General features: G+C 43.9%; 1 protein-coding gene across 5 annotated transcripts in view; it reads right to left on the bottom strand.

The window, feature by feature from the left end:
- LOC106561878 (bifunctional glutamate/proline--tRNA ligase) overlaps window positions 1–22162 on the bottom strand; it is a 58783-nt gene that overhangs the window by 21723 nt on the left and 14898 nt on the right. For 2 of the 5 annotated variants that reach the window (XM_014126152.2, XM_045688932.1), the window contains exons 8-23: window positions 20605–20797; window positions 20238–20409; window positions 14110–14343; window positions 13786–13870; window positions 13491–13550; window positions 11553–11573; window positions 10458–10568; window positions 9933–10069; window positions 4622–4829; window positions 3968–4080; window positions 3554–3665; window positions 2917–3255; window positions 2419–2655; window positions 2026–2244; window positions 1155–1382; window positions 611–879 (exon numbers count right to left, since the gene is read on the bottom strand). In XM_014126152.2, the coding sequence (XP_013981627.1) occupies window positions 611–879; window positions 1155–1382; window positions 2026–2244; window positions 2419–2655; window positions 2917–3255; window positions 3554–3665; window positions 3968–4080; window positions 4622–4829; window positions 9933–10069; window positions 10458–10568; window positions 11553–11573; window positions 13491–13550; window positions 13786–13870; window positions 14110–14343; window positions 20238–20409; window positions 20605–20797 (2738 nt within the window). The remainder of the gene's footprint in view (window positions 1–610; window positions 880–1154; window positions 1383–2025; window positions 2245–2418; window positions 2656–2916; window positions 3256–3553; window positions 3666–3967; window positions 4081–4621; window positions 4830–9932; window positions 10070–10457; window positions 10569–11552; window positions 11574–13490; window positions 13551–13785; window positions 13871–14109; window positions 14344–20237; window positions 20410–20604; window positions 20798–22162) is intronic. The other 3 variants (XM_014126154.2, XM_014126155.2, XM_014126153.2) reach the window with 3 other exon arrangements.

Below are 22162 nucleotides of genomic sequence, written 5' to 3'. Positions count from 1 at the left end.
ACCAACTGAGCCACAGGGCACTACATATCAAAATCAGATTGGCTAATCATGCCGTCAATCCAAGGCCCTGCTGGTAGGATCAGGGGAAGATTCCTCCTCAGACACCGATACAGAAAACCCTGATTGGATAGCTATTCCTGTTTCCCTTCCCCACCACAGACAACACCACTCTGAACACAAGAGACGAATCATGATTGACAAGACTAATATAATTTTCAATCACTTAAACCTTTAATTTTCGGTTTAAATATTCTTAGGCTTCCTCTGATGGCTCTGACGGTACAGCACTGTCCAAGAGCAATGTTTTGGGCCAATGGCACAGCAGATCGAACCGCACAGGTAAGAATACCATAACGTGTGCATACATTTGTATTGCTGACCCCAGCAGGAATTGAACCCACTACTCTGACATTGCAAGCGCCAAGCTCTACCAACTGAGTCACACAGGACCACATCCACATTCAGCCTACATTCATCACCACCATCTCCCTTGATTTCTGCCATCTATCATTCCATTTTCAAATCTCCACTCCATTAAAGTACCAATGATCTCTATTCATCCATCTCTGCTTCCCACTCTCCCCTTCATCCACCCATCCAACCCTCTCACCGTGTCTGTTTCTTGGGACCTCCCTCTCCTCCTCCCCCTGCACCTCCCGATGAGACCTCCTTGACTTTGTCTCCCTTGGGCTGCTTCTTCCCTCCTCCTCCGCCACTACCACCTCCCTGTTTCTCAGACTTGTTCTCTCGGTCTTTGCGGTTCTTGTCCTCTCCGCCTGAGGCTCCGGCGGAAGCCACAGGTTTATACTCGTCTCCTGTGAGGGCCTTGTACTGGGTCTTCAGGGCCAGAAGCTGCTTCACGGCACCGTCCAGCTGGTCCTGGTTACAAGGATGGCATTTCACATTGGTTGTGTTATGTGGTCTGTTGCATTTAATTACTCAACAATCAGGACTATCCCTGAATAACAATATTAAGATTGAAATCTGATTTATCATTTGTACAAGTAGCTACAGTTGCCAACGTTAGCTAGCTATTCTAAGTTCTACATGCGCCAAAACTTCAGCATTCCTCATCTGAATAGCTTGTTCTCGTCAACATGTTTTCAGCACTTTTGGTCATAGATTTACGTGAGGAGAAATTAAATCTCACTAACCTTAGGAGCCTTCTCCGATTTCAGATTCCTCACTAACTCCCCCTGATGGGACACCTGGGAGAAGAGCGCCTTAACGGAGGAGCTAGACTGGGCCTCGGGGGCGGGGCTAGCCTGGACAGGGGCAGGGCTGGTGGCTGGGGCCATGCCTGGTTTGTAATCCTGGCCAGTCACCTGCTTGTACTCTGCTTTGAGTGACAGCAGATGCTTGACTGCTGCGTCCATCTGGTCCTGAGGGAGGGGACAAAAACAGAAGGGTTCATGTCACTTTCTTTTAAACTACCGTAAATGAATTAATAAAGCTCTTAATGCCAAAAATATGGGGTTAAATACAAAGATCAGGATACTATTTTTTTTTTTTTAATATCTCTTAGATATAGGAGACACTTCAGAACAAACTTCCTTTTGATATGTTGTCGGGACTATTTGTTGTTCCATGTAGTGAATGTTATTCAATGCCTTTGTATGGGCTAATAGCAGTAAGACCAAAAATAATTGTATCAAATTAGTGTATATATTTCTGGGGATACTTCAAGGGGCCTTAAAATTCAAAATCAAAATAGCTAAATGATCCTTGGTATGACCTTAAAACGCCATATAGTAGAAGCCCCCACCTCCTCCCCTGGCTTAGACAAGGCTTAGACTCCGATGGGTTCATATTGTAAAGAATGTTGAAATAGAGCAGGCATGTCAATTCTCTCCCCAGACTAGTGAGTGTATGTATAATCGGAGGGTTGGGTTAATACAGAAGACACATTTCCATCACATATGGACTAATAAAGCATATCTATCTTATCTATATTAATTTATGAATCATTTTATCCAACTTGTGCCTAATGAATGCCAGCCTATCATCCCTTCCTGTTGGCCTCACCTTGGGGGCCTTCTCGGTTTTCAGCTTCCTCACAAAGTCACCCTGCTGAGTCACATGTTCATAGATGCCCGAGCCAGATGTGACTGTGGGGGCCTGGGTGTTCTGGACTGGGGCAGCAGCAGGGACTGGGGCAGTTCCTGGCTTGTAATCCTGACCTGTTGCCTGTTTGTACTCTGCCTTCAAGTCCAAGAGCTGCTTCACCGCAGCATCAACCTGGTCCTTTGTGGAGAGATAGAACCACTGTATATGATCAATCAATGGTAAAAATGTAGAGAACAGTTATGAACAGCTGGAGCAAATAGAGATGAGACAAGTCTTACAATGTACTATTACCGCATAATCCCCAATACCTGCAGGCTAAAAGTAAAGCATTACTGAACTCGTCTTCCTTACCTTCGCTGATTTCTCAGATTTAAGCTTCCTCACAGTGTCTCCCTGTTCGGTCACACGTTCGTATAGGCCTAAGGGAGAGGATGAGGGGGATGAGGCAGAGAGAGCAGTCTTGGCTTGGGCAGCAGAAGGAGGGGTCATCCTTGGCTTGTACTCCTTGCCTGTGATCTGATGGAACTCAGCTTTAAAATCCGGCAGCTGCTTGACTACAGCATCAACCTGGTCCGGGAGAGAAAAAAACTAAAAAGAGCGTTTAAAAAAAGTATTTTATTTCTACAGATAAAACCTTGAGATTAAAATATTTTTCACTTGTGACTAGGAGGCATCAAAAACAATTTTTTTATTAATAATGTTTAATCTTCTACTCGTGGAAAAAAGTGGAACTACTTCTAATTGTGTAGCAGGCTATTTCAACTCAGGATTCAAAATATAATCCATTAAAAAAAAAAAATCTATAAAAAAAAGAGCCAAATGATAAACAAGAGAAAAATATACTCAAACCTTGGAAGCCTTCTCGGACTTCAGCTCCTCCTGCTGGGTGATGCAAGCAAAGGGGCAGGAGGTGGAGTCAGCAGAAGGTGCGGGGGTTGCGGCCTTCTGAGTGGTGGAGCTGGCGGGTGGGGCCATGCCTGGTTTGTAGTCCTGGCCAGTCAGCTGCTTGAACTGGGCCTTGAGTGACAGTAGCTCCTTTAACACTTCGTCCACCTTCTCCTTGGAGGCCTTGGCGGTTTTTAGATCGCGTACCTTCTCACCTTGAGCCACAATGCCGGAGAAAACGGCGTAGGCATCGCTAGCTGGGGCAGAGACGGGAGCGCCTTTGCACGTGGCTGGGAAGGGAGCCTAAGAGGAGACAAGGAGTTTATTCCTTATATTACAGAAATTTAACAAAATCTACATAAATCTATAAGAATACAGGGTGTATCGGAAAAATCAGGTGGAAGCAAATCACCAGGTGAGCCTCAGCTATATTGATTTGACTTATCCTATATTTTCAGATCAGTGCAGATAAATGAGACAAGTAGAGGAAGCCACTTCAGACTATTGAGATGAGCCCGTAGTTATTTCCTCTGTCCTTTCCTGTCACAGTAAAGGAGAACTCTAGAAGAGGGGAAATAGAGGAGTAAGTATTAAGACTCACTGTGGTGGTGGTAGCCTTGCACTTCTCCTTGGAGCCAGCGGTGGGCATCTCCTTGGTGTGGCCATCGGGGATGAACAGCAGCACACAGGGACTCTCCTTACAGCTGTGGGGACTGGTTGACAACACCAGGGACACGTTACGATGTGCTTCTGCATTTAGGAAATGTAGCACCCATCCAATCCTCTGGCCCAAGTCTAGTCACAGAGTATTAATACAGACACACTCTGGAACAATGCAGTAGTACTTCATTTTGAAGAGGCATTGTGTGCTTTTTCTTTAGAGAATATCCATCCATTTATTTATTATCTCATCCAACTATCAAACCATCAATCCATCCACCCACGCATCCCTCCCACTGGCCCAAATGCAGTCAGTCAAATCAACTAGTCAAATATCTTGTAGAGGAGATGGAACCTGATTGGCTCGTAGGGCTGGTCACAGATGTAGAAGCCCCGCCTCTGCAGCTGGATGATGTCACCCTTCTTCAGGTCCTTCAGACAGGGGTCTCCCAGCATCTTTTCCTCCAGCTGAGAGAAAAAAAGGATGGGAGACAGAAAGAAAGGATGGGAGACCGATGTGAAGAAGAGAGAGAATGTGATAGAGGGATGTGAGGAGAAATAGGAAAACCCTTTCAGTCTTCCGAAGGATTAGAAGAGTGTTCCTCTATACTGGTCAATGATATCTGCTCCATTCAGAATGATGTGCTTTAATAAGAAATTACATTGGTAAAGCATTTTTCATTATACAGAATAATCCAAAAGTGCATAAAATAAAAACCAAATACAATATTTTTTTTAACTAGAGAGGGCAACTGACACAAAGAAGACAGCTGACACTACAAGGGATAACACCACCAAGGAGCACAGCTATCAACATAAAGCCTTATTAAAGAGAATGGTCATTAGGCCAAGCTGAAAACCTGATCCCCAAGGAGGAATATACTTAATTCTCATAACATTTTTGCTAACAAAAAACACACACAACACACTTCGCAAAGACAACCACCCTTGACTCGTCGCCACACACACACACACCTACCCTTGACCCATCCCACCCTTGCTCACCCACCTTGCTTTGTTTGTTGATGTACTCCTTGAAGTCGTCCTCCTTGCCTATGACAGGCTTGGTGATAAGGTGCTGGTAGTTGACGCAGACGGTGGGCAGCAGGGGCGCGCGGGGGGTCTCGGCCAGCCACGTTATCTTGGTGGTCTTCTTGTAGTCCTTGTTCTCCAGGTTCAATTTGCCGTCCAGGGAGGTGACCTTACCGCTGGCATCTCTGGATCACAGAGATCAAGTGAGGTAGTGTGAGGAGGGGGGGGATAGGATTTAGGAAGTTGACATTTCTTTTTACCATCATTGTATATTTGGTAACATTTTACGTAGAGTCAATAATGCATTTTAACGTGACACAGTTCCATTGAGCGAGAGAAAGACAGAAGGAAAATATACAGTGCCTTCAGAAAGTATTCAGACACCTTGACTTTTTCCACAGTTAGGTTTCAGCCTTATTTTAAAATGTATTACATATTTTTTTACACCCTCAATCTACACACAATACCCCCTAATGATAAAGCAAAAACAGGTTTAGACATTTTTACTAATTTAGAAAATAAGTAAGTATTCAGACCATTTACACAGTACATTGTTGAGGTACCGTTGGCAGCAATTACAGCCTCGAGTCTTCTTGGGTATGACGCTGCAAGCTCGGCACACCTGCATTTGGGGAGTTTCTCCTATTCTTCTCAAGCTCTGTCAGGTTGGATGGGGAGTGTTGCTGCACAGCCATTTTCAGGTCTCTCCAGAGATGTTCAATCGGGTTTAAGTCCAGGCTCTGGCTGGGCCACTCAAGGACATTGAGACTTGTCCGGAAGCCACTCCTGCGTTGTCTTGGCTGTGTTCTTAGGGTCGTTGTCCTGTTGGATGGTGAACCTTCCCCTTGTCTGAGGTCCTGAGCGCTCTGGAGCAGGTTTTCATCAAGGATCTCTCTGTACATTGCTTTGTTCATCTTTCCCTCAATCCTGACTAGTCTCCCAGTCCCTACCGCTGAACCCCCAAACTCCAAGCAGGCCGTCATGTGCCTTTTACTGAGGAGTGGTTTCCGTCTGGCCACTCTACCATAAAGGCCTGATTTGGTGGAGTGCTGCAGAGATGGTTGTCCTTCTGGAAGGTTCTCCCATCTCCACAGAGGAACTTTAGAGCACTGTCAGAGTGACCATGGTTCTTGGTCACCTCCCTGACCAAGACCCTTCTCCCCCTTCTTGGAAAACTTCAATGCTGCAGAAATGCTTTGGTACCCTTCCCCAAATCTGTGCCTCGATACAATCCTGTCTCGGAGCTCTACGGACAACTCCTTTGACCTCATGTCTTGGTTTCTGCTCTGACATGCAGTCAACTGTGGGATCTTTATATAGACAGGTGTGTACCTTTCCAAATCTCATGTCCAATCTACTACAGGTGGACTCCAAGTTGTAGAAACATTGAAGAATGATCAATGGAAACAAGATGCACCTGAGCTCAATTTCAAGTCTCATAAAAGGGTCTGAATACTAAAGTAAATGCAATATTTCATTATTTTCATTTTTATAAATTTGCAAAAAAACTGTTTTCGCTTTGTCATTATGGGGTATTGTGCCGAATGCTCAGGATTTTTTATTTATTTTTTAAACATTTTTGAATAAGGCCTTAACGTAACAAAATCTGGAATAAGTCAAGGATTCTGAATATTTTCTTTAGGCACTGTATATTAGTTACATGGTGTAGCTATAACATCTAGGCTAGCGACGATCCTTGCTGCACGTGGAGAGCCACAGCATATTTAATTTTTACTTTATTTAACTAGGCAAGTCAGCTATGAACAAATTCTTATTTTCAATGACGGCCTACTAAGAAGGCAAAAGGCCTCCTACGGGAACGGGGGCTGGGATTAAATAAAATATATATTTTTATACATATACACACACATCGTATCAAGTGATCTTGATTAGTTGAATTTAGTGTTTCACTGCTTAGCTGGTACTGCTGCTACCTGGGACTTGGTGAACACTTGCCTAGGCAAAGCCCTGTGGAATAGCCTTCTGTAAAAAGCTCTTCTGGTCCCACTTTAAATTAAGTACAATATATGAAGGCTTTATATAGCAAACATAAGTTTCAAGCACAAAATAAATGCTTCACAAATCAATAGGATTATGTTATGTTTTATAATGACTCTGTAGCCATGAAGTGCTTTGAAAGGACATGGCTCACATCAACACCACTTTCCCAGAAACACTAGACCCACTCCAATTTGCATACCGCCCAAACAGATGACGCAATCTCTATTGCACTCCACACTGCTCTTTCCCACCTGGACAAAAGCAACACCTACGTGAGAATGCTGTTCATTGACTACAGCTCAGCGTTCAACACCATAGTGCCCTCAAAGCTCATCATTAGCTAAGGACCCTGGGACTAAACACCTCCCTCTGCAACTTGATCCTGGACTTCCTGACGGGCCACCCCCAGGTGGTGAGGGTAGCCTCAACACAGGGGCCCCTCAGGGGTGCGTGCTCAGTCCCCTCCTGTACTCCCTGTTCACTCATGACTGCATGGCCAGGCACGACTTCAACACCATCATTAAGTTTGCTGATGACATAACAGTGGTAGGCCTGATCACTGACAACGACGAGACAGCCTATAGGCAGGAGGTCAGAGACCTGACTGTGTGGTGCAAGGTCAACAACCTCTCTCTCTCTCTCTTTCTCAATGTGATCAAGACAAAGGAGATGATAGTGGACTACAGGAAAAGGAGGACCGAGCACGCCCCCATTCTCATTGACGTGGCTGTAGTGGAAAAGTTGAGAGCTTCAAGTTCCTTGGCGTCCACATCAACAAACTAACATGGTCCAAGCACACCAAGACAGTCGTGAAGAGGGCACGACAAATCCTATTCCCCCTCAGGAGACCGAAAATATTTGGCATGGGTCCTCAGATCCTCAAAGGGTTCTACAGCTGCACCAGAGAGCATCCTGATGGGTTGCGTCACCGACTGGTATGGCAACTGCTCTGCCTCCAAGCACAAGGCACTACAGAGGGTAGTGCGAACGGCCCAGTACATCACTGGGGCAAAGCTTCTTGCCATCCAGGACCTCTATACTAGGCGGTGTCAGAGGAAGGCCATAAAAATTGTCAAAGACACCAGCCACCCTAGTCATAGACTGTTCTCTCTGCTACCGCACAGCAAGCGGTATCGGAGTGCCTAGTCTAGGTCCAAGAGGCTTCTAAACAGCTTCAACCCCCAAGCGATAAGACTCCTGAACATCTAATCAAATGGCTACCCAGACTATTAGCATTGCCCCCCTGCCCTCTTTTACGCTGCTGCTACTCTCTGTTATTATCTATGCTTAGCCACACCGGTACCCTCTGTATATAGCCTCGCTAAACTTTTTACTGCTCCTCTTTATTTGTTACTTTTATTTCTTTTTGTAGGTATTTTTCTGAACTGCATTGTTGGTTAAAGGCTTGTAAGTAAGCAATTCACTAAGGTCTACACCTGATGTATTCTGCGCATGTGACAAATAAAATTCAATTTTTGGTTTGATTTGACGTAATTCCCAAGGTTGGGTGAATTGCCAAATGTGACAATGCAGTGGTTCTTCAGCCTGGTCCTGGGGACCCAAAGGGGTGCACAATTTTGTTTTTGCCTTAGCACTATACAGCTGATTCAAAGCTTGATGATGAGTTGGTGTGTAGGGCCAAGGCAAAAACAAAAATGGGTCCACAGGACCAGGGTTGAGAACCACTGACATAACGCACTGTTTATTAGGGATGTAATGATTCACCAATACGCATCGGTCTCCAGTTCAAATGTTTAAGCTGAGTGCATTGGTCCCCAGGACCCCAAACTGATCCAAATGTAGCATGCATCGGTCATAACATCGACTGAAACATTACTTTGTTGTTGCTTGTACTACTTTCTTTTAACCTTCCGAAAATATCCCTAATCTTCTGTGACAACTAATGTGTCCTCTACTTCAGTGTCAAACTAAGCATGTAACGGTGTTGACAGTCATTGATCTACAAGTCATTTTGCATCCCGAACAACCCAGGCTAGCAAGGCTAGTCAAACTGAGCACCGTTTCAAATGCTGACCAATGAGAGGTTGGCCGCGAGTCACTTTCAGCATTCAAACATTTGTAAAATGGCTTGCGCAAAATTAGGCTTTATCAGTTGAGTGACAACCAATGTAATTTATTACGTTATTGTTATCAAATGCACTGTTGAAAATGGTGTTTTACTGGAATAAAGTAGCCTAAGCAAGCGCCTGAGACAACTCAACTGGCTATATAGCCTACCTGGTGATCGAGGCTTAGCCTACAACAGATTTTATTTTGACTGTGCAGGTTCACTTTCAGCAGTAGTTTTGGTAGTTGTTTTGCTTTAAACAAACAATCAGTGTATATGGTAATTTCCTAGATACACAGGGTAAAGTTGACCATTTCATAATGAGGACAACAACTACTTTTTCTACCCACACCGCACTTCGAAATGCGAGGAAAAGAAAACTTCCAAACCATCTAAACCATTAGATTTTGAGACGGGGGTTAAATCCAAAGTTCTGATATATATTCATTGGATATGTGAAAGCTAATATTCGATACATAACTATCTCAAACATTGTGAAACTCAAAAGGTACAAATTAATTAGTGGGTTTGCCTTCCTTATCTGTTGGTGGAGTGATAGATGCCCAGTTTCCCTTATGGCTCAGCTCAGGTGCCTACATACACCATAGACATATACACATGTAGATAAATGTACACACACAGACAAAGAGAGAAGTTCAGAGAGGCCCAGCTCATGAGCTCCATCAGCAGCATATTTTTGAATTTAGAATGGAACATGAATGTGTTTATACAACAAATGTAAGTGAATCGTATCGACTAGCATTGATTTGTTCCTCTAATCCACTGGTCAAACTCATCCCATGGAGGGCCGAGAGTCCGTGGGGTTTCGCTCTTCCCTTGTACTTGATTGATCATTTTGGGTCATTGATTAGTTAGGAACGCCCCTCACCTGGTTGTCTAGGTCTTAATTGGACAAAGATGTAAAGGAAATAACAAAAACTAGCATACACTCAGCCCTCATAATGAGTTTGACACCCCTGCTCTAATCAAACCGAATCATTTCAAAATAAAACATATCATTCCTGTATCGTATCGGAGCCCATGTATCTAGATACGTATCAAATGGTCTTGAAAGGGAAATATGCACATCCATAATGTTTTTAGACCATTTTTAAAGTATGACATGCTCATATAGATGATTTGAGAAGCATTTGTATGGTGCTTATGAAGCTTGTATGTATGCTTTATAAGTTGAACTTTAAGGTGGGATCAATCTTACTTGTGAATCTGGGTGATGATGATGTTTCCCCAGTTGATGAAGGTGACCATCTCTCCCTTTGTGAAGGTCTCTGCATCTGCCCCCTCCACCAGCACCCTGGGTCCGTACCACACTGCTTTCATCCCCACCTCTGTGTTCTGGGAGGGTAAAAAAAATACACATTTGCCAGGTTTAGTTACGGATGGTATGATGGATTGACTATATTTGGTTGATTTGGCGGTTTATTTGGCTATATTGGTTAGGTTAGGTTATTAATTTGGAAAAGATAAAGTTGGTTGATTATTCACATCATATACTCAACTGAGGTATTTTGATTGTGAGGGGAACTCTTTTAGCATTGTCAGAGTAATATACATGTCATACTTTGGCTGCTGAACACTAGATTAGAGTGCAATACTTCTATCTTGTCAGGCTGTGTCCAAAATGACACCATAATCCCTATATAGTGCACTACCTTTGGCTTTTGTATTGTACTTTGTAGGGAATAGTGTGCCACTTCAGTGCAAATAAGTGGCATCAAGGTACCTTGGGGTGTTTGACGGCCTCCTTCATCTCCTCTGTTGCCTCAGGGATGACGACAGGAACTGAGTAGGATCCTGACAGGGCCGTGTATCTGGGGGCCACTGGGTCGATAACCTACAGACACACAGAAAAGGGAGAGGTTCATTATTGCAATGGTTTCCTGTGTAGACAGAAAAACTCATTCAATATCCTGACTGAAGACTAGTCCACAGAGGACAGTTCAATTGGACCGGAACATCTTCAACTTATTTCACACTAACCAGCTGAGTCTACAGAGCAGAGGGGTACTGTGCTGGCCTGGTTATGCATCCACCATAGTTGTTGGAACCATGCAGGAAACAACAAAGTGAAAGGAAAATACCCAACCCAGCACAGTACGGCTTGGCTCAAGTGTCAAAATAGTATTTCTCTGGGCAAGTGAACAGAAATACTTTCACCATACACACCATTGAAGGAAGTAAAGAAGGGGTGGATGGTGGTGGCAGAGTACAGGGACGACATGAAGGATAGAACGTAGAGGGGGAGCCAGTTTTGCAGTATGTATTGCCAACTACACAGACTAAAGGCAAAATGGGAGCATCTATAACCATGGGGAGCGGAGGACCTCTGAATTTTTCACATCCTGTAGCCTAGTGAAAACAGAGCCTAACAATGCACTGCTGTCATGTTATATACAGGTATGCCGGTGCCACCAAAGGTTTTCCTAATCAGAGTTTATAGATACTAGTAGTCTTCCAAAATCAAGTGAATAGTCACTATCGAAGACTACTAGAATCCACTGTTTTCCTTGTGCTAGTCACCTCCACACCTCAAAGCTGCCAGTTGTGGGAATGGGAGGTGGCCGGAAAATCAAGGACACATAAGCAATGGGACAGGAGTGTCTTGGAGAGCAGTATGGGGGTAGGGGAAGAAAGTTCACTTTGTAGGGATGTTCTTCTCAGAAGTGACTAGGAGTCAGACTTCAGAATGAGCTTAACATTTGCGCCGAGTGGGATTTAAACAAAATTATTGTTGTAGAATTTATGAAAATGCAGATTGGAGAAGACAGGGGAGGGACAGGATGGAAAGCACAAAGATGGAGGGAAGGAGGAGGAGTACCTTGATACAGCTAATTGGCAGCTTGGAAACAGAAAGTGAGATGCAGTTCAATGTCAAACGAGAGAGAGACTGGAGGTTCGGAGTGGGTAAGACAAGTTCAGACAGGATCGGGTACATCTACTACATCCCTCCCCTCCTCATTACCAATATCATGGGCTTAGAGGGGAAATAAATGTCTTCCTTAGATATAATATATGACATACATAGCAATGTTTAAATCATTTCTGGTTTAGAAGAATGGGGTGTTTGTATATTGGACACAAAAAAATGGCAGTTTGACAACACCTAACCCCCCTGACCATGGCAGAGCGCTTTTTGATGACATCATCCAGCCCAGATGCATAGGTGCGCAAATTTAAGAGGAGGCAGTTACTGCATGCGGACAGACAATGGAATGCCAAGATTTACATGAAATTCTGAAAGGTAGCGAGGGGTGTATAAATTAGGGGGATATGATTGCAATGAATGTTACTCAGATAGTGCTGAGTTGTATTATCTGTGGCAAAAAAACTAAACATACTGGGTGTCAAACTGATTTAAGTTCTAGAAGTTTTTGGACGATTTTTCTTTGCATGTAAAAAAATATATTTTACATACAAAAAAAAAGAAGAAAAAAAAGAAAAGAAATCTGCCAAATACTTCTAGAACTTAAATCAGTGTGTGACACCAACGATGTATAAAGTATGCTGGACGGTGACATTCACATTTATTTTGAGAGAAACTTGTTTCATGATCACATCTATCAAACGTAAAGGCTAATGAATTGGACAGGAACCTAGCGCCTCCTCAAACCGTAGAGTCGGTTTTCATGGGCCTTAAGTCTATTCGTGGAATAAAAATGATGTTTAGTGGAGATTCTCCATTGAGCATTTTTTTTGGTCCAGAACTACACTTAATCTGGGTCTATGAAACCGACCCTTATAGTTAAGGTAAGAGGAAGATTGAAAAGTTGTACATTTTTCATTAAATGTCCCCTCTAAGTTTAAACCACTGACAGGAGCTACGTCATGAAGAGGGAAAGTGCAGGAAGATTTTATGTTTGTGCTTTTCTAATAACCAATTCGACTGGGTTCATGCAAGTGACTGATTCATCGTGCCTGAGAGGAATCCTCACTATTAGAATAAGCAATTTGGCAGTACGCCCAGAACATTGTTTTGAGAATCAAAAGGGATCTCTCAGTTTCAAGGTCTCAGCTTGGAGAGAAGAAGCCTCGTGAGGTCGTTCACATGTATGAACCAGTATTGGTCGGTCACATGCATGAACCAAACGTTAATGATGAATTAATTATGAATGATGAATAAGATAAATCATGCAAATGTAGCTTGTCTGTGTAATCAGTATATAAGATATCTAACGGGACTGCCCCGGTGGAGCTCACTTCAGACCAGTACTTTATGCATCTAAGTTTGACTGTGACATCTCCAGCTTGCTGACAAAGAATTATTCATTTAAGATTGACTTCAGGTGTCCCTGTGTAGAATTTCCTGGACAGAAGGATGGAAAGTGGGGAATGAAAGGAGGAAAAGGAGTAAAGCAGAGGAGAAAAAGAGCAGCACAAGACAAGGAAGGCAGCAATGCAAGCTGTGAGTAGGCACCCTATCAAAGGAACCATGTGTGTGTGCACGTGAAACAAGCTTCCTTAGGGATTGAAAGCATTTCATTTCTCTCCAACCAATTTAGGCAACCAAAACCTTCAATAATTGAACATTTCTAAAACCTACAATACAGTCTTGTCAAATCTACCAACAATGTATTTTCCCCTCATGCCACCGATTTTTATATATAGGATGGGCGGGATGTGACCAGCTTCAACCCTACAGTGGGTTTCAAAGTGGCAGGCTTTAATTAGGATCAAAGGGCAGGATTCAATCAGGATCAGTCCAAATGGGTATATAGGGAGTATGTGGAGGGGAATATCAGTGTCCATGCATGCATACCTTCTTGTTGAAGGCCCAGATCTTGTCCCATTCCATGTTGACCACGGACCTGGATCCACCCTGGGTGAGTAGGGGGGTAAAAACAAAATAAGGTTTCAAAGAAGGAATCAACAAGGGAATAAAAAGGGGGGGATACAGGTTAAAAACCTGAAACTAGGATGGGATGAACTTCAACATCCCCAAGGTTCTTAGACACACACATAGTTCATTAATATCTGAGGAACCACTGAGTACTAGAAAGCAGTTTAGACAGTCATTTCTCAAAACGGGGTTGTACATAGCAACACACACACACCTGGGCAGCGATGAACTGCTTGAGGCCCTCGACGGTCATTCCTCTGCGCAGGACACCTCTGACAGTTGGGAAGCGAGGGTCGTCCCTGAGGGAGAGGGAAAACAAATAATGAAGATTTTCTTATACCAACTGATCTCAAAGATGTACTCCATCAGCGAAAAGCGACTATTTATTCCAGAGAGATTGTTTTTTAAACAGAGTGGTACTTCCTGTACTTGTCAAATTAGAACACAGGTCTTCATTTACAGTTGCATACAATTTTGCTATGGTGTGTCCTACTGAACCCAACACCCTGTCGTGTGGAAAGGATATTAGTGGACTCACCAGCCATCGACGTAGCCCTGGTCAACGAACCAGGTGAGCTTGCGCTTGGAGAGCACAGTGTTGTTGAGGTTGAGCCGGGCGTACTCCCAGATGTAGGGCTTGCGCAGACGCAACGCCTCGATCACCCAGTAGAACTGGTCGTCGCGATCGTGGTACTCTGTTGTGCGCAGCGCATGAGTCACGCCCTCCACACTGTCAACGATGGGGCAGGCAAAGTCGTACGTGGGGTACACCCTGGGGGAGGGGTAGAGAGAGGGTTGAGTCACTATTTTGGAAAAGAGGATGCTTCTATACTGTCCCCCTGTATGTCTTCATGAAATGTGTGAAGCCTGTAATGCACCTTTGTGAGATGCTGCACAGGACATACAATATTTGCCAGGTGTGAGCCAAGAGTGATACCAGTGTTTCCCCTACATTCATTCAGCAGCGGTGGGCAGGCAAAAATATTTCAGTGTAACCTTGAAGTGACTAAAACCATACAAAGTATGTATAAAAAAATAATGGAGCTATATATTTTTTTATAAGGTCATCTTTAAGGAATAAAAACTAGACAGTCGGGGAGAATCAAAAATATGTTGCATGGGGTCCCCCATTGATTTTGTTGCGCTTGAGTGACTGACAGTATAACATTGCAAAATGTGTAGATTTGCAGGAAATAAGCTTTAAAACAGCAACATTTCACCCACGCCCTATGAATGGTGCCGGATGGGATGGCTGCCATTTTACGGGCTCCTAACCTGTGCTATTTTGTTCGTTTTTTCTCATTGTTTGTAACTTATTTTTTACATAATGTTGCTGCTACCGTCTGTTATGACCGAAAATAAATTCTGGACATCAGAACAGCGATTACTCACCTCGAAATGGACAGTAATTTTTTTTTTTTTAAACGAGTCCGGCGCCTAGGATATACTGCTTTCTCGGGAACAGGCCCATTTTTGTGAAGAAAAGATGGAGAAAAGGGGGGCAGAGGTCGGGCTGCCTTCTGTGAATTCATAGGCGAGTGAGTAAACCTCCAATAGCATCCGTTCTATTGGCCAACGTGCAATCATTGGAAAACAAAATGGATGATATACGATCAAGACTATCCTACCAACGGGATATTAAAAACAGTAATATCTTATGTCCCACCAAGTCGTGGCTGAACGACGACACGGATAATATAGAAATGGCGGGATTTTCCACGCATCGGCAGGACAGACAAGCTACGTCTGGTGAGACAAGGGGCAAGGGTGTGCGTCTATTTGTCAATAACAGCTGGTGCGCGATGTCTAATATTAAAGAAGTCTCGAGGTATTGCTCACCTGAGGTAGAGTACCTAAGATAAGCTATAGACCACACTATCTACCAAGAGTTCTCATCTATATTATTCGTAGCAGTCTATTTACCACCACAAACCAATGCTGGCACTAAGACTGCACTCAACCAGCTGTATAAGGCCATAACCAAACAAGAAAATGCTCATCCAGAGGCGCCGCTCCTAATGGCCGTGGACTTTAATGCAGGCAAACTTAAATCCGTTTTACCTCATTTCTACCAACATGTCACACATACAACCAGAGAAGGAAAATAATAATAAATAAATACACTAGACCACCTTACCCCACACAGAGACGCATACAAAGCTCTCCCTCCATTTGGCAAATCTGACCATAATTCTATCCTCCTGATTCCTGCTTACAAGCTAAAATTAAAGCAGGAAGTAGCAGTGATTCGATCAATACGGAAGTAGTCAGATGAAGCAGATGCTAAGATACAGGACTGTTTTGCTAGCACAGAATGAAATATGTTCCAGGATTCATCCAATGGCATTGAGGAGTACACAACCTCAGTATTCGGCTTCATCAATAAGTGTATCGACGACGTCGTTCCCACAGTGACCGTACGTATATATCCCAACCAGAAGCCATGGATTACAGGCAAACCATCAAGCTAAAGGCTAGAGCTGCCGCTTTAAAGGAGCGGGACGCAAATTCCGCTACGCCCTCAGACGAATCATCAAACAGGCAAAGCATCAATACAGGACTAAGATCGAATCGTACTACACCTGCTCTGATGCTCGGCAGATGTGGCAGGGCTTGAAAACTATTACAGACTACAAAGGGAACCCGAGCCACGAGCTGCCCAGTAACGCGAGCCTACCAGACGAGCGAAATAACTTCTATGCGTGCTTCGAGGCAAGCAATACTGAAGCATGCATGATGTGCACTAGCTGTTCTGGATGACTGTGTGATAACGCTCTCGGTAGCCGATGTGAACAAAACCTTTAAACAGGTCAACATTCACAAAGCCGCAGGGCCAGACGGATTACCAGGACATGTACTCCGAGCATGCGCTGACCAACTGGCAAATGTCTTCACTGACATTTTCAACCCCTCCCTGACCGAGTCTGTAATACATACATATTTCAAGCAGTCCACCATAGTCCCTGGGCCCAAGGAAGCGAAGGTAACCTGCCTAAATGATTACCACCCCGTAGCACTCACGTCGGAAGCATGAAGTGCTTTGAAGGGCTGGTCATGGCTCACATCAACAGTATAATCCCGGATACCCTAGACCAGGGGTGCCCAACCAGTCGATCGCAATCTACTGGTTGATCGCGGAGTGTTTGCCAGTCGATCGTGAGATTATTATACATCTACTAAAATTCAGCCACACAAATCAATGCCTACAATCTCTTTCTGTTTTAACGTTTGGCAGTCCTCCATTCACAGCAATGTCTGACAAGTCACATGATTTACATAAAATATGACTAGTCCCTGCCCACTTATTGACGTATGCTTAGTTAACGCGGTCAGATTCCGACCAGCCAACTCCAAGTCGAGGTTATGGTGATGCCAGGCAGGTAGCTAGCTAACTTTGTAGACCGATTCGATCTTAAGTTGTGTGGTCGACAGCAGCAATAATGAGTGAAGGGAAGGATACCAAAAAAACAACGTATAATTTACACAAGGAATGGGAGGATTATTTTTGTCAGGTCAAACTCAAAATGCCTGTGCCTCATCTGCCATAATAGCATCGCTATCCCAAGGTAACATAAAACAACATTTTAAAACCACACAAAACCCAGGAAAGAGATTTTCCAGCAAAGACTGAATTACGAACAAGAAAGGTACAAGAAGAACAACCCAAAAAAAAATCTACTTGCAGCGCAGCAGTCAATTTTCACAAGGCCTGTGACCAAAGGGAAGGCGGCAACCATAGCATCTTATTATCTTAGTTATCACTGCGTAATTCATCAGCAAGCTTTGTGCCGGAAGATGCTAAACATGAAAGAGGTGGATGTTGCGATGAAGATTGTGTGTTCTAGTCGAGCATGAAGCCTACAGCGGACTCTATTTCGCACTCACTTAGAAGAGACTGAAGCGGAGAACACAGACCTGCTGCTGCACACGGATATCGGAGTTATAGTGAGTTGTTGCCTGAAATCAAGGAGTTTCTCAAGGTTTCCAAACATCCAGAATATGCACAGCTAGAGGACACACAGTGGCTCCTGGATTTAGCTTTTCTCACTGACCTAACTTACATGCTTAATGAATTGAATGCAGGGCTGCAAGGAAAAGGCAAACATGTAACCGACATGATCAGCTCTGTGAACATTTAAATGCAAACTACAACTGCTCACAAGATAGCTGCAATGTAAGGACCTGCACTTCTTTCAACACATGCATTCAGAACTTGAACGTCCGGGCAAGGACACAGCACAGGTTTACAATGCACGTTATGTGGAGCAAGTCCAGAGTATCTTATCTGAGTTTGACAGTCGTTTCTCTGACTTTGCATCACTTGAGCCTATTGCCACTTATATGTGCTTTCCATTTGGCACAGACATAAATGTGGAAGTCATTGCCTCCAAAACGGGATCACTTTTTCAGTTGGACACAACTATAGCAGAAACTGAAATTCTCACCATTCAAAATGACATTCAGCTGAAATCCAGGGCAACCACTGATGAAGGAAGAGTTCTGGGAGCTACTGCTAGAGGAGAAGTATCCCAACATAAGAAGATGTGCTCTCAACTTCTCAGCCCTTTTTGGATCAACCTACCTCTGTGAGTCTGCATTTTCTCACATGAAGATAATAAAGTCCAAGTACAGATCTACTATGACTGATGACCAACTTGTGGCCTGCATGAGACTTGCAACAAGCTGCTACAGCCCTGACTAAGAAAAACGACTTGCCTCCACCCAATGCCAAAAAACACACTACGGTAGGAAAGTAAATTAGTTGCATTTATTTGTGGAAAACATGTTTTTGGTCCACATTATATTTGGGTATCAAATAGGTATCATAGCAGCAGGTCCATACTCAGTGGTGTGTTGCGTTTCATACATGTTTTTGGTTGGTTTAGAGACTGGTAGATCTCATCAGGATGGCAAATGAAAAAGTAGATCTCACGTCAAAGAAGGTTGGGCACACCTGCCCTAGACCCACTCCAATTCTCATACTGTCCAAACAGATCCACAGATGACGCAATCTCAATCGCACTCCACACTGCCCTTTGCCACCTGGACAAAAGGAACAGCTATGTGACAATGCTATTCATTGACTACAGCTCAGCGTTCAACACCATAGTGCCCTCAAAGCTCATCATTAAGCTAAGGACCCTGGGACTGAACACCTCCCTCTGCAACTGGATCCTGGACTTCCTGACGGGCCAACCCCAGGAAGTAAGGGAGGAAACAACATTGCCACGCTGATCCTCAAGACTGGGGCCTCTCAGGGGTGCGTGCTTAGTCCACTCCTGTACTCCCTGTTCACCCACGACTGCATGGCCAAACACAACTCCAACACCATCATTAAGTTTGCTGATGACAACAGTGGTAGGCCTGAATAGCAACAACGATGAGACAGCCTATAGGGAGGTCAGAGACAACAACCTTTCCCTCAATGTGAGCAAGACAAAGGAGCTGATTGTGGACTACAGGAAAAGGCAGGTCAAACAGGCCCCCATTAACATTGACGGGGCTGTAGTGGAGCGTGTCGGGAGCTTCAAGTTCCTTGAAGCATGGTCCAAACACACCAGGACAGTCGTGAAGAGGGCACAACAACGCCTATTCCCCCTCAGGAGACGGAAAATATTTGGCATGGGTCCCCAGAAAGTTCTACAGCTGCACCATCGAGAGCATCCTGACAGGCTGCATCGCCGCCTGGTATGGCAACTGCTCAGCCTCCGACCGCAAGGCACTACAGAGGGTAGTGCGACAGCCCAGTACATCCCTGGGGACAAGCTTCATGCCATTCGGGACCTCTAAAAATCAGGCAGTGTCACAGGAAGGCCCTAAAAATTGTCCCAAGACTCCAGTCACCCAAGTCAAACTGTTCTATCTGCTACCTCATGACAAGCGGTACCAGAGTGCCAAGTCTAGGACTAAAAGGCTCTTTAACAGCTTCTACCCCCAAGCCATAAGACATTTTACATTTACGTCATTTAGCAGACACTCTTATCCAGAGCGACTTACAAATTGCTGCATTCACCTTATGATATCCAGTGGAACAACCACTTGACAATAGTACATCTATATATTTTTGGGGGGGGAGGGGGGTTACAAGGATTACTTAATCCTATCCCAGGTATTCCTTAAAAGAGGTGGGGTTTCAGGTGTCTCCGGATGGTGGTGATTGACTGCTGAACAATTAATCAAATGGCCACCGGACTATTCCGTTTGACCCCCCCACCATTTGTTTTTACACTGCTGCTATTCCCTGCTTATCATCTATGCAGTCACTATACCCCTACCTGCATGTACAAATTACCTCGACTAACCTGTACCCCTGCACATTGACTCGGTACAAGTACCCCCTCCCCTGTATATAAGCTCGATATTTTGTGATACTTTTTACTTTAGTTTATTTGGTAAATATCTTCTTATCACTTCCTTGAACTGCATTGTTGGTTAAGGGCTTGTAAGTAAGCATTTCACAGGAAGGTCTACACCTTGTTTTTCAGCTAATGTGACAAATAAAGTTTGATTTGATTAGATTTTTTTGGTATTGCAAAACCTGTCCTTAAGACTATGTAAAAATATCAACAGAAATCCTTTATTTGCTAGTGCATTAGGCTAAATAATTTTAAAAAGTGCATTAATTCCATTAAAAAAAAAAGATGGTAGCATGCCGTGTCCCCCTACCTGTAGGTGCTGCCAGTGCGGGGGTGGGGGGCATTCTTACAGCGGTAGAGGGTGGGGTCGCGCATGCAGCCGTTGTTGGAGGCCATGTCAATCTTGGCCCGCATGCAGCACGTCTGGCCATACTCCGTGCCCGCCTTCATCTCCTCCCACATCTTCAGGTTCTGCTCCACCGCTGGGGGAGAGCGAGAAAGGGGTGAAGATGCAATGAGTGAAAACAATGAGTGTTGCGGTTATCATAATTACTTCCACATGCCCTGTGAAATTACGCCACGTGGCTACAACTATCAAATCGTTTCAGATCTAACAGGGCCTACGGATTAAGGGTGATGTTGGAATTCAGCCATTGCTCCACTCCTATTCCCCTTACAGTTGCTGCGGTGGCGGGACTCGGTGCGCTGTTCCCTTGCCGCCTTCATCTGCTCTGGGGGTGTGTCATCGATATAGGCCTTGCCCTCCCTCAGCAGCTGCTCCGCCATGCCCTGGATGCGAGGGAAGTGGTCGCTGGTGTAGGTGAACTGGTCAGGCTTGATCTGCAGCATGGCCACGTCCTCCAGGATCACCTATGATAAAACAGAGGGAACAGGTGGATAGAGTTTTCAGGGGTTTCATTACAACCACTTGCATTGCATCACTTCAAAGCAGCCCCGAAAAGTCCAAGGCACACCAAGTCTTTTTTCAGGCCAGTTATACTCAGAGATGGAAACACAAAAGTCTGTCTTTAGGCCAAGCAATTCTTACGGTGGAAACATGCCATCAGAGTTCAATTCTGAGTTTAAATAAACATGTGAAACGCACACTTTCAGATTGATGTCAATGGAGACTTCTACGAACATTTGAGTAAGGCACAAGGATCTCAGGTCAGAATAGCACTTGGGTTGGGCGATGTCAACCTTTGTCCTATTGTGATTATGGACCCAGAAAGCATTGAGATAGATATATAGATATCTATATATCTATCTCTGTTATCGCCTCTTATTGGCCAACCCCTCCCCCAAAACTCACCTAAAAACGCCAGTTGGTCTATTACCCAAAAACGAATGAACTGGATGAATCCTAACGTTGTCGATAGCCTCTGCCCAGGCTAAGTGCCGGCACATCATTTTTTAATATTCCTTTCTTGTGGAGGAGCTTCTGCATGAAACAGCTTCTGCATGAATGTTTGTCTTAGTGGGGCGCACATGATGGCGCAGTGACAGTCTGGTAAGTAGGTTATACATCATGGGCTGGATAGAAGCAGTCTACTGTATTCAGAACTGGATAATAATTGCTTTATTTGCCTCATAAAATAATAGTAAATAAACAATATTGTTTGTTCCATCTCTCATAAAGCCGTGATTGAAAATAGCCTATAGGATTAGGCTATAAACCTCTTCGGGATCGGTGTCCCTTCCACAGGACGGTTGAGCTAACTTAGGCTAATGCGATTAGCATGAGGTTTGTAAGTAACAAGAAAATTTCCCAGGACATAGACATATCTGATATTGGCAGAAAGCTTAAATTCTTGTTAATTTAAAAGCACTGTCCAATTTACAGAAGCTATTACAGTGAAATAATACCATGCTATTGTTTGAGGAGAGTGCACAATTTTGAACATGAAAAGTTAATAATAAACAAATTAGGCACATTTGGGCAGACTTGATACAACATTTTGAACAGAAATGCAATGGTTCATTGGATCAGTCTAAAACTTTGCACCTGGGCTGGAATAATACATGATGGCCTTTCTCTTGCATTTCAAAGATCGTACAAAAAAAATGGTTATTTCTTTTCCTCGTATTATCTTTTACCAGATCTATTATGTTATATTCTCCTACATTCCTTTCACATTTCCACAAACTTGAAAGTGTTTCCTTTCAAGTGGTACCAATAATATGCATATCTGTCATTTTAGGCAAAAAAAATTGAAAAAAGGGGCAGATCCTTAA

Source organism: Salmo salar, chromosome ssa11, assembly GCF_905237065.1.
Source record: "Salmo salar chromosome ssa11, Ssal_v3.1, whole genome shotgun sequence".
NCBI lineage: Eukaryota > Metazoa > Chordata > Actinopteri > Salmoniformes > Salmonidae > Salmo > Salmo salar.
Note: the sequence above shows the minus strand (reverse complement) of the source record. Positions and strands in the feature narration are given on the sequence as shown.